The sequence below is a fragment of the Terrapene carolina genome, unplaced genomic scaffold, assembly GCF_002925995.2.
Source record: "Terrapene carolina triunguis isolate 2854851 unplaced genomic scaffold, T_m_triunguis-2.0 Scaffold53, whole genome shotgun sequence".
Classification (NCBI taxonomy): Eukaryota; Metazoa; Chordata; order Testudines; family Emydidae; genus Terrapene; species Terrapene triunguis.
The window spans coordinates 4,177,013-4,190,229 of NW_020664404.1; the positions used below are offsets into that span (position 1 = coordinate 4,177,013).

Below are 13,217 nucleotides of genomic sequence, written 5' to 3' on the forward strand. Positions count from 1 at the left end.
ATAAAACTTTCAAAACCAGCTATGCTACCAAGGAGACTAAATCCAATTTTCAAGAGTGCCTCAGTCACTTAGGAAAATGGGACTTGGATGTTTAGAAAATTATACCATATATGCTGTTAAAAGGCAATTAAAGCACAGACAAGCAAGGAAGGACTATCTTGTGGATATGATACTGGACGGGGACCAAGGAGACCTGGGTGCAATTCCTGCCTCAGCCACAGACTTCCTGTGTGATCTTGGGCAAGTTGCTTAACATATACTCTACATGTCAGTTTTCCCATCTGTAAAATGGGGACAATACTTCCCTAACCCTGCTTTGAGCAGGGGGTTGGACTAGATGAACTCCTGAGGTCCCTTCCAACCCTGATATTCTATGATTCTATGAACTCAGTGGGGGTGTTTAAGGGTAAAATTCATTTAATGAATGTGAGATCCTCAGATATTATGGTGATGAGGGCCATATCAGTGCCTGGATCAACAGAAGCATGAAAATGTTCAGGCAGAAGTAGTGGTCTCTGAGAACAGGAGTTCAGCTTTCAATTTGAGTAGATGAAACATTCACAAATAAAGAAAGATATCTGCACGAAAGAGACACGCTTGAGTCTTTGCTGTGTCTGTTTAATTTTTACCAGACATCAAACATTTATAAAAGGATTTGAACGTCAGAGTTAAGTACATGCACCATTACAAATATATAAAATGTTCTCACATCACAAACTACGTGTGACTTCAAAGTCCTGTCTTTATGGTGTGAATTTTGAACAGTTTCATACTATATCCATTCAACTTACATTGAAGCAGAAATAATTAAGGATGCTTGTTTTAGTCATTCAGTGCCTTGCTGAAATATACAGTATATTAAATATTTGGCATGGTAATTGCAATAAACGTAACCTTTACATATACTACACATTATATACAACACCTCTGCGTCATCAAGACAATCAAAATGCAGATTAGCTGTAACTGACCCCATCAATTACCATAATAATTAGGGTATTAAACCAGGATTAGTTGCTTCCAAAAGATGGTTTCCAGCATTTTGACTATCTGTGTCAGGATAATATTGACTGATGTTGCTTGCTCTAACTCGATCAAGTTGTAATGCAAGTTTTACTGATTTAGTGCCTGATCCATGGGAGCCTTTCCATTGACTTCAATAGGCTTTAGATGAGGCTTTTAAAGTATGTCATGCACAACTTCCAATGAAGTCAACAGCTTGTGTGAATGCAGCTCGGTGAAGGGAGAAACTTTACTGACAATATAGCCGTGAACGAAACCATGCACCTTTTACTGCATCGGCAGAATTGCTTTTTCTTGGGACGACAACTATGAAACCAGTGTTACGGTAGCAGCTATTTTTACACTTTCATCAGCCATTTGTCTCCTTAAACATTCCAAGTCAAAGACAATTACTGTACAACTAAAAGGATACTCTGCCCAAACTTAACATTCCTAGGCCTGCTCCTTGAAACCTTGGCGTTTGGCAGGCTGCCATCTTAGGCTGACTCTTGGCCTCCAACGCTGGCCTATTCTTTAGTTGCTGCTGGAACGTTTGCAATGGGCAAATTGTTAAATGGATGGAACACCACTACGTACACATGTGCTTAGAGAGGATACTCTTAAGTACAAGAAGGTGATCTAATGATACAAAATACAGCCTAACAATGGAAGGGTCTCACTTCACAAGCCACGGACAGGCAGGAAAAACTGTCTGAAATACTTGGTACGTACTCCAGGTTACAAAATTAACTTGTAATTTGAACTTAGATTGTGGATGTCCCAAAAAATGTGGCATCCCCAAGTTGGGGATTGGTGCCATTTGGTACTATTTAGTGTCATTAGCTAAGACATCAATTATCTCTAAAGAGGATTTTCATAAGTATTCTGCCTTTGCAACTTGCTCAGCCTAGATGACCAAGGAGGGCTTGTGAAGCCAGACAACAGTCTGAAGTCTTTAATTAGACGAGCTGAAGAGGAAAAAGTCCAATGGTGTACTAAAATGGAAAAACAGCTATCAAAAGTGGTCTAGTTTGGAGGAGGGAAGATGAGTGTAATCAGATGGATCCTATCCGTACCAGAGTTTAAAGAGTGGATTTGAGGAAGAGGGCATTTTGGTGAAGGCCACTTTCTTGTGTGATCACAAGCTCACTATGTCAGTATTAACTGATTTGTATTGGCTTCTAAGGTCTATTGCACTAGAACAAACGTGGAACTAACAGATTGACCTTTTCTTTCCATTTGAAGTCTGGCCCTAATTTTAATTCTGGACAGTAGGTGTATAATCAGAGATAGCTTTGAAGAGAGAGCTATACACTGTCAGCCTGTCTCTCTATGGTACATTATTGATACCTATTACAGATCTTAAGATACTTCACCTAAGACAAACACAAGCAAGAATGAGAGACCTCCACAGAGAGGCTGTTTTATATAGATTATTCCCTCTGAACGTTTGCACAGATCAGCAGCACAGTTCAGGCTGAGACTGCTTTCTTAATGCATTACAAAAAAAATGACAAGCATGATAATCAGCATGAGCGAGGGGTCAGAGAGTAGTTTGACACCAGAGGCCAGCTGGTATTGCTGATATTGCTGGATGCACATCTCCTGGATCACGTGCTTCATGACTCTGGCTTCTACCTGGGTCACATTTTGATTTTCATTGGGATCAATTTTGTATTCGGTCACTGTGATATTCACACAGTCCCGCACAAACCTTCCCTCTGGAACGGAGCGGTCATTGTATTCCTTGTAGTACACTTGGTTGGGATAGCGATTGGAGTTTTCGTTCCACCACTGGCGCTCTTCAGGACGGTCAAAATTCATGCGCATTCCTGACATTGCACTTCCCAGGGCATAGCCACCTAGGCCACCCACCACGGCGCCTGCCGCTGCTGCTCCTGCCATGGCTTTCATGTTGGTTTTGGGTTTATCAGGCTTCCAGGGCTTCTGGTTTTTGAAGTTTGTTCCGCCACCAGCTGGGTTGTAGTGCTGCCCACCACCACCAGGGTAGCCGGGATTCTGGGGGTAGCTAGGGTTTCTGGGGTAGCTGGGATTGTGGGGGTAGCCGGGATTAGGGGGATAGGCGGGATTGGGGGGGTAGGCAGGATTATGGGGGTAGCTAGGGTTTCTGGGATAGCCAGGATTTTGGGGGTAGCCGGGGTTGCTGGGATAGTTGGGATTGCGGTTGCTTCCTGTGTGCCCACCGCCTCCACCTTTACCCTTTCCTTTTTTGGAAAGGGAAACGTCGCTCCACATCACAACAAAAAGGACGACTATCCAGCAGGTTATCCGGTACCTCCCCATGGTGATAAGTCTGTAAAAGATAATTATTTGATTTAAAGAACAACCTGATGTATAAAACTGTTGGGACACACAATACTGCAACCAGATGGTAGGGGGATGTCTGCTCAGCCTCATTCATATTTGACTTTAAAAAACCTCACCGTTAACAAATCCGCCTTTGCCAACAGTTACCCCACAATGGTATAAGATATTTCAGCATTTCTTTGTACGCAGAACAGGAGAAAACTGTGATAGCAATCAGCACATGTTGATTTTTCAGTGGGTACAACTGTAGTTATAAACATGAGGACAGACAGAAGGAGGTCTTGCATGAGGTCTAGGGTCATGGTCTGCCTTTGGTTGCATTTATGGGGCTCCCACTGCTGTCTGCCTCTAAGGGTGTTATTTAACGCTTGACTTGTGAAATCATTATAAACAAACACTCCATTTTATATAGCTGTAGATTGAATGCATTGAATGTATATCAATATAAAAAAACCACTTAAATTACAGAAGCAATAGAAGTAAAAGTCAATTTTCTAAAAAGGCTATTTTCTCTTAACATGCACTTAATTCCTATGGATGAGAAATGCCAACAGATGAAGAAGCGAGAACAGACCTGATATATAATACCTAGAGGAAACGGACCTTGTTACTTCTGCTATATCTGACCTGTTAAATTAACTGCAGTTTAAATTTTAAACCACATTCACTTAAACCTGCTCTGCAATATTTTATGCTAAATCACAAGAGGAGATTTTGCTCCTTGTAAAGGGGTATGTGTGGGTATGGGAAAAAACAAAACAAAACCAAAAAAACCCCACACCAAATCTCAAATTTGGAGGAAAGGAATTAAAAACGTAGATTAGAAAAGCTGTTTCTTGCTGTTATTTCGAAGTGTACACCTGGGTTCTGAGTTAGAGGTGCTGAATATTCTCAGCTCCCATAAGCTTCAATGGGAGGGGTGGGTGCCTTACTGATTTGACCTTATGGATTTCTTCAAAAGAAAAAAAATCAAATATTTTAGTGTTCACTTTTTAAAAATACCTTTTAAAATAAAGAATGACTTTAATACACCAGTATTGATGTTCAACAGATCTCAGTTAAACAATGATTTCTACAATGCTCATAAACGTGCAATTCTCAAAGTATAGCTGTCGCCTTTAAAAATCTGAGTACCTAGAGTGTTACGGCACATGGTATCTGAGAGAGTGCCGTACAGTATTTCCCTAATCTTACGACAAGTAACTACAGTGTTTCACAGTATTGGGATAGCAAGTGGACAGTGGACGATCACGTATAAAACCGTAAAATGTCACTTTAAAGAAGCATAATAAGAAATGGACAGTGTATATTATACAGATGTTTCTGCTCTCTTTCCCAACATCTTCCCACCACTATTTCGGAAAATTAACATTCAAGCTCTGAACATCAAAAAAGACAATGGTGTTGATTCTCATTTACATCAAAGCCTCTATTTAGAAAGGTGTAAATTACATTTACATATGTCAATGCCTCTGCACTATTGGAGCAGTGTAAATGGGCCGCAGCGTACATGAGAATCAGGCCCCATCAGTCAAAAAACATCACAGGAAGCCTGCACATGTACAACACTTGTCAGCAAAAAGAGAATAAAGCATTGATGAGAAAAGTCTGGGCATATCTAGATAGTAATCAGGTTTGCAACAATGTTTTGCAGTAAAAGGAAGAAGACACACACATTCTTTTGTGATGCATTAGTTACAACAGATTCAGCTCAGAACTGAGTTCAGACAGAAAAGATTTATAAGAGAACAACCCTCAACATAAGAGGGGAAAAATGCATTTTTAACAACAAGCCATTAGAAAAGTCATGTATTGGCAGCTTTACAATGTCTGGGGGAGGCAGAAGGAGAAGACATCCAATTACTGTGTGTTTCCCAGTGTTTGTGTCTCAATTACTGCACATTGGCAGGATAAATGCCAAGGAAAGTCCAGGTTAAATGCCTGTTTAGAAGGCTTCCATGCTTACTGTACACTAATTCTATCTACTACTACTTGAAAGGCTGCTCCACTGGAGAGAGTCTAGAAGAAATAAGATCCAAATGAATTATATAAATACAACACTCAGTACAGGACTGTAAAAAATTATTTTATATTGCAGTGCAACATTTAATGTATACCTTTAACATCTTTGAATGACACAATTAAACTGTGTAGAAGACTAAACTGTTTCTACCCTAATGCAAACAGTCACAGAGGTCACAGCAGCTCTGATCCTGGTCAGATCCAATTGTTGGCTCACGTGAAAGTTACAAAAAGTTGAGCTCTGGGTTCATAGCTCTGTAACAGAAATTCAATGACAGGCTTAACACTTGTTGACTAGACCAAAGGATAACTCTACCTTCTTACTGCAGATGGCTTTCCATCTAAAGATGTTACCTGTAAAAGTGAAAATATAAAAGACACGGAGAACTTTTTCCCACCAGAATTAAGAACTGTCATAGCTGAAACCTCAGCTCCTTCCTAAGGTGTAGGTGTATGATCCACCAGAAGCCAAAGCAGGATCGATTTGATTGATTCAAACACATAGAAGCCAGGTCATCCTTTGTTCTTCCAACTGGACCTATACTTGGGAGGCAACAGTGTGCGGAAACTGACATCATTCCAGTCTCAAGTGCTGGGTGGGTAGGAATCTTGTCAGCTCCAGCTCACTGTTGGCTCTGGAAAGCACAAGGTACAAGCACTAACATGCAGTCCCAGCAACTCTCGCTTCACATCCTTGATCAGCTCTTGGTGTGTTAAGCAGTCTAGGAGCAATTTCTAGTTTGTCAACTGCCGTGACACCGGAGCATATTATCTACAAACACAAGCATCATTTAATGAAGTGAAAGCAGGAACAGAAAGGGGAAAAAGGCCTTAGACTAGACAAAGGCTTGGCTGAAGCGGTGAGCCATCCAGCAAGCTTTAAGGCTAAAATGCTAACTAAGCCGCCGCCAGAGGAAACCAGTTCCAGTCAGAGATGCTCCGGCAAAGATATCCTCCCTCCTGCCCCAAGAGGGCACAAACACACTTCAGGTTGTCTTCACCATCACAGGGAAAAAGGCAGTCTGACGTAACCAATTCCCACACCATATTTTAAAGGGACAATGCCCACCCAAAATCTAGCTGATGTTAAGAGCAGTTTCAGATGCTACATCTGCCCGGTTTTTGAGGATTTTACAATCACGTTTCTATTTTAAATGCTTTTCATTCCCCTGTTAATATGTGCAAATTGGACACAAAGTGCCGTCAAGTGTACAAAGCAGATAAACTTGAATTTAAATTTCCCTTCCCCCGCATGTCTTTCTCACCTCTCTCTTTCTCTATTAATGAATGTTGGCCTTATTGACATTGGTTGACCAAACCTTGTTAGACCTCCATTTGGCCACACCTGGATTTAGACTGAGTTTACTTTCCTTGAAGCTGTTTTGCCAATGTAAGTAGGAACAAAACTGTCCTGTGCTCTCAGCATGAGAGACTTACCAGGAAGCTGTGGGCTACAACATAAAAACGACTGTAGGGGAGGATCATGGTCCATTATGACTGTGTCCTGGCCACACTGAAAAACTGTTGGATGTGTAACTGGTACCTAGCTTATTAATTACTTTTCTAAACCATGGTAAGCCTGAAATCATTCAGCAAACAAGAGACCACATTTACAGATTATTTCACTCCTTTCCATCTGGAAAGGCACAAGGGGATGTACAAGCCTATCCTTTTGTCTCTTGATGTGTGGGTGCTCTTCTGCAGTGTTTCCAAAAAAGTCCATGTTATTGGAGTGTGGGACAAGGAGACTCCATTCAATGAGCCATCTGACCCACCAGTACATTGAGCATTTAAAAAAAGACAAACCTGTTAAGTTTGTACTTCCATTTTCTTCTCAGTCTTAGGCCAGGTCTAAGGTCTAATGAGGATTAGGGGAGTGATTTGATTTTTTTTCTTTATTTCTATACCTACAAAAACCCTAGTACATAGTTATTCCAGTATTTAAAAAGAGCTGTTACTGCTACGCCCAGTTTGACTGGGGGAAACTAATATATAGGTTGCACATAGTTTATAAGCACTTGTTTCGGGATAACAGCAAATCTTTTTTAGTGTAGGTCTTAACGTTAGGACATGTCTTTGCTGCCAAAAAAGGTGGGTTTTTTTTATATAGTGGGATAATTCATGTGCTTTAGTGTTCTCAGTGTGAAATCCTAGTGGAGACAAGGCAATGTAGTTCTTACTCTGGTATAGGTAGGTGAAGTAGGATGACCAGGCAGCAAGTGTGAAAAATCGGGACGGGGGTGGGGGGTAATAGAAGCCTATATAAGAAAAAGACCCAAAAATTGGGACTGTCCCTATAAAATTGGGACACCTGGCCACCCTAAGGTGAAGTGACCCATGAGCAGTGAATATAGCCTTGACCTGGCCTAGATACATCTCAGTAAAAGCGACCTGTGTTTTGTCTTATTAGGATTTTACAGTTGGATAGCTAATGCACGTAATCCCACTGTAAAAAACACCTCTTTTTGGCAGTGAAGACAAGACTGCTGTAGCAACAGTAAGGCCAGATGTATAAAATAAAAGGTTTGCAAATATAGCTGTACCAGGAAACCCTCCCAGTGTAGATGCATCTTATACCAGTATAGCTTCCTTGATCAAAATAAACAATAACTAGCAAAAGGATTTTATGCTGGTATAACTGCATTTACACCAGGGGTTTTCTGTTATAGAAATGTAATTTTAAAAAAATCACACCTGTAATTGAAATAATAATCCTACAACTACCTTCTACAATCCTTGTCTTCACTAGGATTTCATCTCATGTTAGTTATCATGTTGGCTAGCAAAAGGTAAGAACACACTCCCCGCCCCCCCGCCCCCAGTGTGGACACACTTGCTCCAATAACTTGCGTTGTCCCTCCCTGGATCAGGTCTGTTCCTTTTAGATTACAAAACCAACTACACTACTCAAAGTAAAGATGCACTATCAGTTTATATCAAGGTATAATTCCCATATTCTCTGTATTCCCTACTTAACACAGACTAATATCTTATTTGCTTATCTGACCACTACTGAGAGGGAATTTTCACTCCATTGTCCAAGAAGAGCACCAAGGTTGGGCTTGTCTAAAGAGTCTAAGGGAAATGGGCACCCAACTCTCACTGTACTTCAATGGGAATTGGGCTTTTGTGCAAATCGCAGATCAAGTCCTGGTCTAACTAAAATTAATGGCAAATCCTAAATTCAGTGGGGCCAAAATTTGTCCCTAGATCTTTCCCCCTCAGACTACAACGAATTCTGAATCCATCAGGGCATAAGAGAAATTTCAATCCGTTCTTCTAATGTACATTACCCTGCACATGTGTGGGTTGACTTTACTCTGTGTTTGTGGTGCCCAATTAACTACGTTAGTGAAATCCTCCCGAAGATTCCTTAGTCTTGAGTAACCTCACTTATTTTGCCACCTCATCATTCACGGCTCCCCCTTCCAGATAGTTAATAAATATACTGAATAACACAGGCCCTAGTTCTATTCCATAAAGCACACACTACTTTTAATGTCTCTCCATGCTGAGAACTGGCTACATATTCCTACTCTTTGCTTCCTTTTATTGTGAAATGAGTTCATGCAAATTTCTAACAGAGAGAGTGCCAAGAATGGAGAGAGATGAATACTGGCATAGGGTAGCTGGCTCCTGAGGGGCTTCAGGCACCCAGTCTAGCTGTGACAGGCTGGCTAAGGAGAATGAGCCAACCCAAATCCACATGTGAGTAGTTAATTACCTAGGAGGCAGTTTTGGAACACCTGGGCCTAATACAGGCTTCTGAGGGCTCGGTCAAGAGGCGGTCTTCGGAACACGGAGAGGAAGCTTTTCAGACGAGCTGATTAGAGAGCCCACCAGAAAAGGAGACCTAAGAGAGGTGCTCCTGGAGAAAGCAGGTGTCCAAAGGGCTAACAGGGCAAATGCCCAGTCCCAGTGAAAGGACCTTACCAGATAGTAAGAAGAGGTCCAGGTCGTTAGGGAAGAGCTGCAGGGGTTTGATCTCTGTGGGGATCCTGAGTCAAGGGAAGGAACCCGTCCACAGGTGATGCCCGGAGGCGTGACTCCAGTGGAGGATCTCAAGTCTAGAGGGCCTTACTGGAGAAAGATCCTAGACAGAGAAGAAGGAGGAGGAATTTGGGTGGGAGCAGACTGACTAACATTAACTCGCACCCCTTTTTCTTCTCCCCCCTCCCATCAGTAAGATGCTGGAGTGAAGGCTTGTTTGCATACCACGTTTCACCTCTGATTAAATCAACCAGATCCCTGAAGGGGCGGTGTTAACTATCTACAAGCCTCACGGAACTCATTGATAGTCTATAGGGGGAAACTGAGGCAGAGATGCATCTGTGGTTCTGCACTGGGCCACCAGGGGTGAGTGCCCACCATAACAATCACCCATTTACTTTTCTTTAAGTGCACGAATGAAGTAGTATGCTACATCTAAACAACTGAAACTTTTATACAATTTTGGCTCAGGGAAATAGATATGATGGCTCTTGGCTTCTGTTTGTAAGGGGGGGAAAAAATCAGCAACATCTCTGCACAAGAGAGAACCTATCTGTACCCTGCTCTCACCACTATAGTTCCCCTTTCCTCTAGAAAGATTTTATTTGCATAATACACCTTGCAGAGAAATAACATGCAAAGAAATATTGGACTCATGATAGAAATGTCCTTATTTCTAATGCTAAACACAACATTTAGCAGGGCAGTACATACAGGAGAATATGGTCCGTACATAATGGAGTCTTGAATTTTTAATGTACAGTAGCTTATGTCTCTCCAAACGCTGCAGTTGCCATGGCAGAGGCCGGTATTTGTGGCATAATGTTATTCAATACAGTATTAAACCACACCAAAAAAATCTGAATCAACTACTGGTTTGAGAGCTTAGCCCTGAGTGTTCCTTAATCAAAATGCTTATTTAATACATACGACAGCTTAAGTGGATCACAGTATAAACCCTGCAAGTGGGATTTCCCCCTCCCCCCCATGGCTGACTATGGTTACATAACCTAGCAGGGTTCTTGTACTTAAATATGCTCCCTGCCTACCAAAACAGAGCAATGGAAAGATATAATAACACATGCCCCATGACTATAACAATTAAGAAACAAAGCCTTTGGTTTTTGTTCTTTATCGGATTGCCTTACCCCGCAGAGTGCTTTAAAATCTAGCTGTTTTATAGCCCTCAATCTTTAACTCTCTCTGTTCCTTTCTGATTTCCATAATGCCTTCATACCGAAGTACTGTCAGTCAGTGAGGGCAGTGGGTTTAAAAATAGTCCAAAGACCTTTATATTTTGCGTGCGTCAGCTCTGCATATACAAGGGATCACATTCATAAATTCACTGGGTAAACTGTTCGGTTTTTACTAACAAAGCCATGTCCCTTTCTGAATACAGACAGAAAAGCTCAATATTATTCATATGAAGAGCCAAGCCTCCTCTTAAGCAAGCAAAGTAATTATTAATAAGAATGCAATTGGGTTTTTTCATCAGACATGTTACAGCAAAGCACTCGAGACTGTTTCATCTGGGTTGTATTAGATAATCTAGCTCACTGTGCCAGGGAAAAACAAACTGATAAACAAGACAGTGGCTCAGAAATTTGTGTCTAATCATGCGTCTGTTTAATGTCTCTGCAGCCTTAGGGGTGGGGTTCCCGCCTCATGTCTAGAAAAGATGAATTGCCACTATAATATGTTATCCAACCCTATGTTACCTACATAAGTGTTGGAGAGAGTAATTATCTTGTTTACAGGTAATGATGCTGTTGGTGCTCATCAATCTGTACGTTTTGTGTACTCTCAGGGCCTGTCTCTACAACCTTTAGAGAAGAGGATCTCAAAGCACTTGGTAAACACGGATACATGGATCCTCACAACGTAATAGTACTGCATCTCACCTTTTTGCAGGAGAAGGGTTTCACAAAGAAGATGCTGTCAGGGTTGTATGGAACAAGGATTATTTATCTAGATCCTAAATATAGTGAGCACTTTCCAGACAAATATGGTTTGTGCCAAGAAGAGCTTATAATGATGATTAAAAAAAGTCAGAGACTGAGGAGAGAGAAATGGAGAATGAAGGTAACAGATACTCATTCATGATTCAGGTTTCAGACTAGCAGCCATGTTAGTCTGTATCCGCAAAAAGAACAGGAGTACTTGTGGCACCTTAGAGACTAACACATTTATTTGGGCATAAGCTTTCGTGGCCTACAGCCCACTTCATCAGATGCATAGAATGGAACATATAGTAAGAAGATATATATATATATATACAGAGAACATGATGGCAACTTCCATGTTCTCTGTATGTACATATATCTTCTTACTATATGTTCCATTCTATGCATCTGATGAAGTGGGCTGTAGCCCATGGAAACTTATGCTCAAATAAATTTGTTAGTCTCTAAGGTGCCACAAGTACTCCTGTTCTTTTTACTCATTCATGAGTTTGTTTGGGTTGGGGGGTATTGGAGATATTTGTTTTGCAACAAAAAAAAAGTGCTGGTTCTTTTTTTTTATTCAGTCAACTAGAGGTGGGGCAAGGGGGATGGTAGTGAAGAGCTGAATCTGTACAGTAAGTGAAGGTAGGGAGGAAAATGGTGGAAGAGGAGAGAGGAAATGGGAAAGGAGAGGAGTGGTCAGGAAAACAGAGGTCCAGCAGCAGAGGGATGTGAAAGTGTGAGAGAGCTGGGAATATATCAGAGGTATCAGTCAACAGAATGTAGGGACAAGTCCGAGGGTACAAATGTTGAAGCGGAGATGCTCTTATAATGCCAGGAAACTGCCATGCTATGGAGTGTGAGGGGAAATCCAGGAAGGGCTGCAGGTGGGCGTGCCTGTTAGCAGCTTCCATTTCCAACCTTCAGATGGTACAAGCTGGACCTAGGCTTTTCTAGAGTTCCTCTTATTGTAAAGGTCTTTCTGTTGGACTAGACAAGGGGGCAACAGGTAGGAAGGGCAAGATTCTTGTTAAGGGATGCGGATGCTGTGTTGTGTAAGGTGTAAGACGGTCTTATGCCTTATACAGCCCTGAGCGCATTTCTGGCACTTAAATAAATCGGGGGAAACGCAGGACCTGCTTTCAGAGGGAAGATGGGGTAAGTGCCCCTGGTACTGCTGCCTCTGGTCTGGTGTAAAGGAAGAAGTAGATGTGAGCAGATGAATCGGGTGGGGTTTTGTTCGTGTGCCTGTTTCGCTGTCTGAACAGAAACACAAAAATCCGTTTTTCTGCTCTGACTTGAATTATCTTGGGGTCAGGCCCTCCATGACACGGCAGCGCTAGGAAAGGAGGATGTGCAGTGTCCAGAATGAGATCACCCCGGGCAGGGGGGCGAGGGATCCGGTCCCCCTGCTCCCCTCCGACCCACACAGCACGTCCCCGTCCCCCCCTTAATTTAAACCTCTCCTTGCCCGCGGACTGATGCCGCCTTTGGCTGCTCGATTTTATGCTGGGGGTGGGGGCAAGCTGGGCCCAATGCCAGCTCCCCGCGCCTGGCCCCCCGTTTCCGCTCCGGGTCCCCCTGCCCGCCCGGCTGCCTGCGCCCCGCAGCCGGAGCCCCCACGGCCCCGCACTCACCTGGGCGCTGCGCTGCGCGCTCCACCTCCTCGAGATGCGGCTGGGAACTGCGGCTGCTGCTGCCACCGAGATCCGCCTGCGCCGCGCTGCCAGGAGAGCTGGGGAGGGAGCGGCGCGCAGGGGAGGAGCCGGGCGCCTCGCCCAGCCCTGTCTCCCCCCCCACACTCCCCTGCACCCCACAGACCCAACCCAGCACCCCGCTGCGCCTCCTCACCGCCCAGCTCCACCTGCACCTGCCCCCCCAATCGCCCCACCCCACTGCCCCTCCTCACCGCCCAGCTCCACCGGCACCTGC

At 43.1% G+C, this 13,217-nt stretch overlaps 1 protein-coding gene across 1 annotated transcript; it reads right to left on the reverse strand.

Moving 5' to 3' along the window:
* Positions 1-592: 592 nt before the first annotated feature.
* Positions 593-9,445, reverse strand: PRNP (prion protein). The gene is made up of 2 exons (XM_029913169.1): positions 9,286-9,445; positions 593-3,316 (listed from the first exon to the last, which is right to left on the reverse strand). The coding sequence occupies exon 2, from the start codon at positions 3,304-3,306 to the stop codon at positions 2,494-2,496; it is 813 nt and encodes a 270-aa protein (XP_029769029.1). The 5' UTR covers positions 3,307-3,316; positions 9,286-9,445; the 3' UTR covers positions 593-2,493.
* Positions 9,446-13,217: the final 3,772 nt, after the last annotated feature.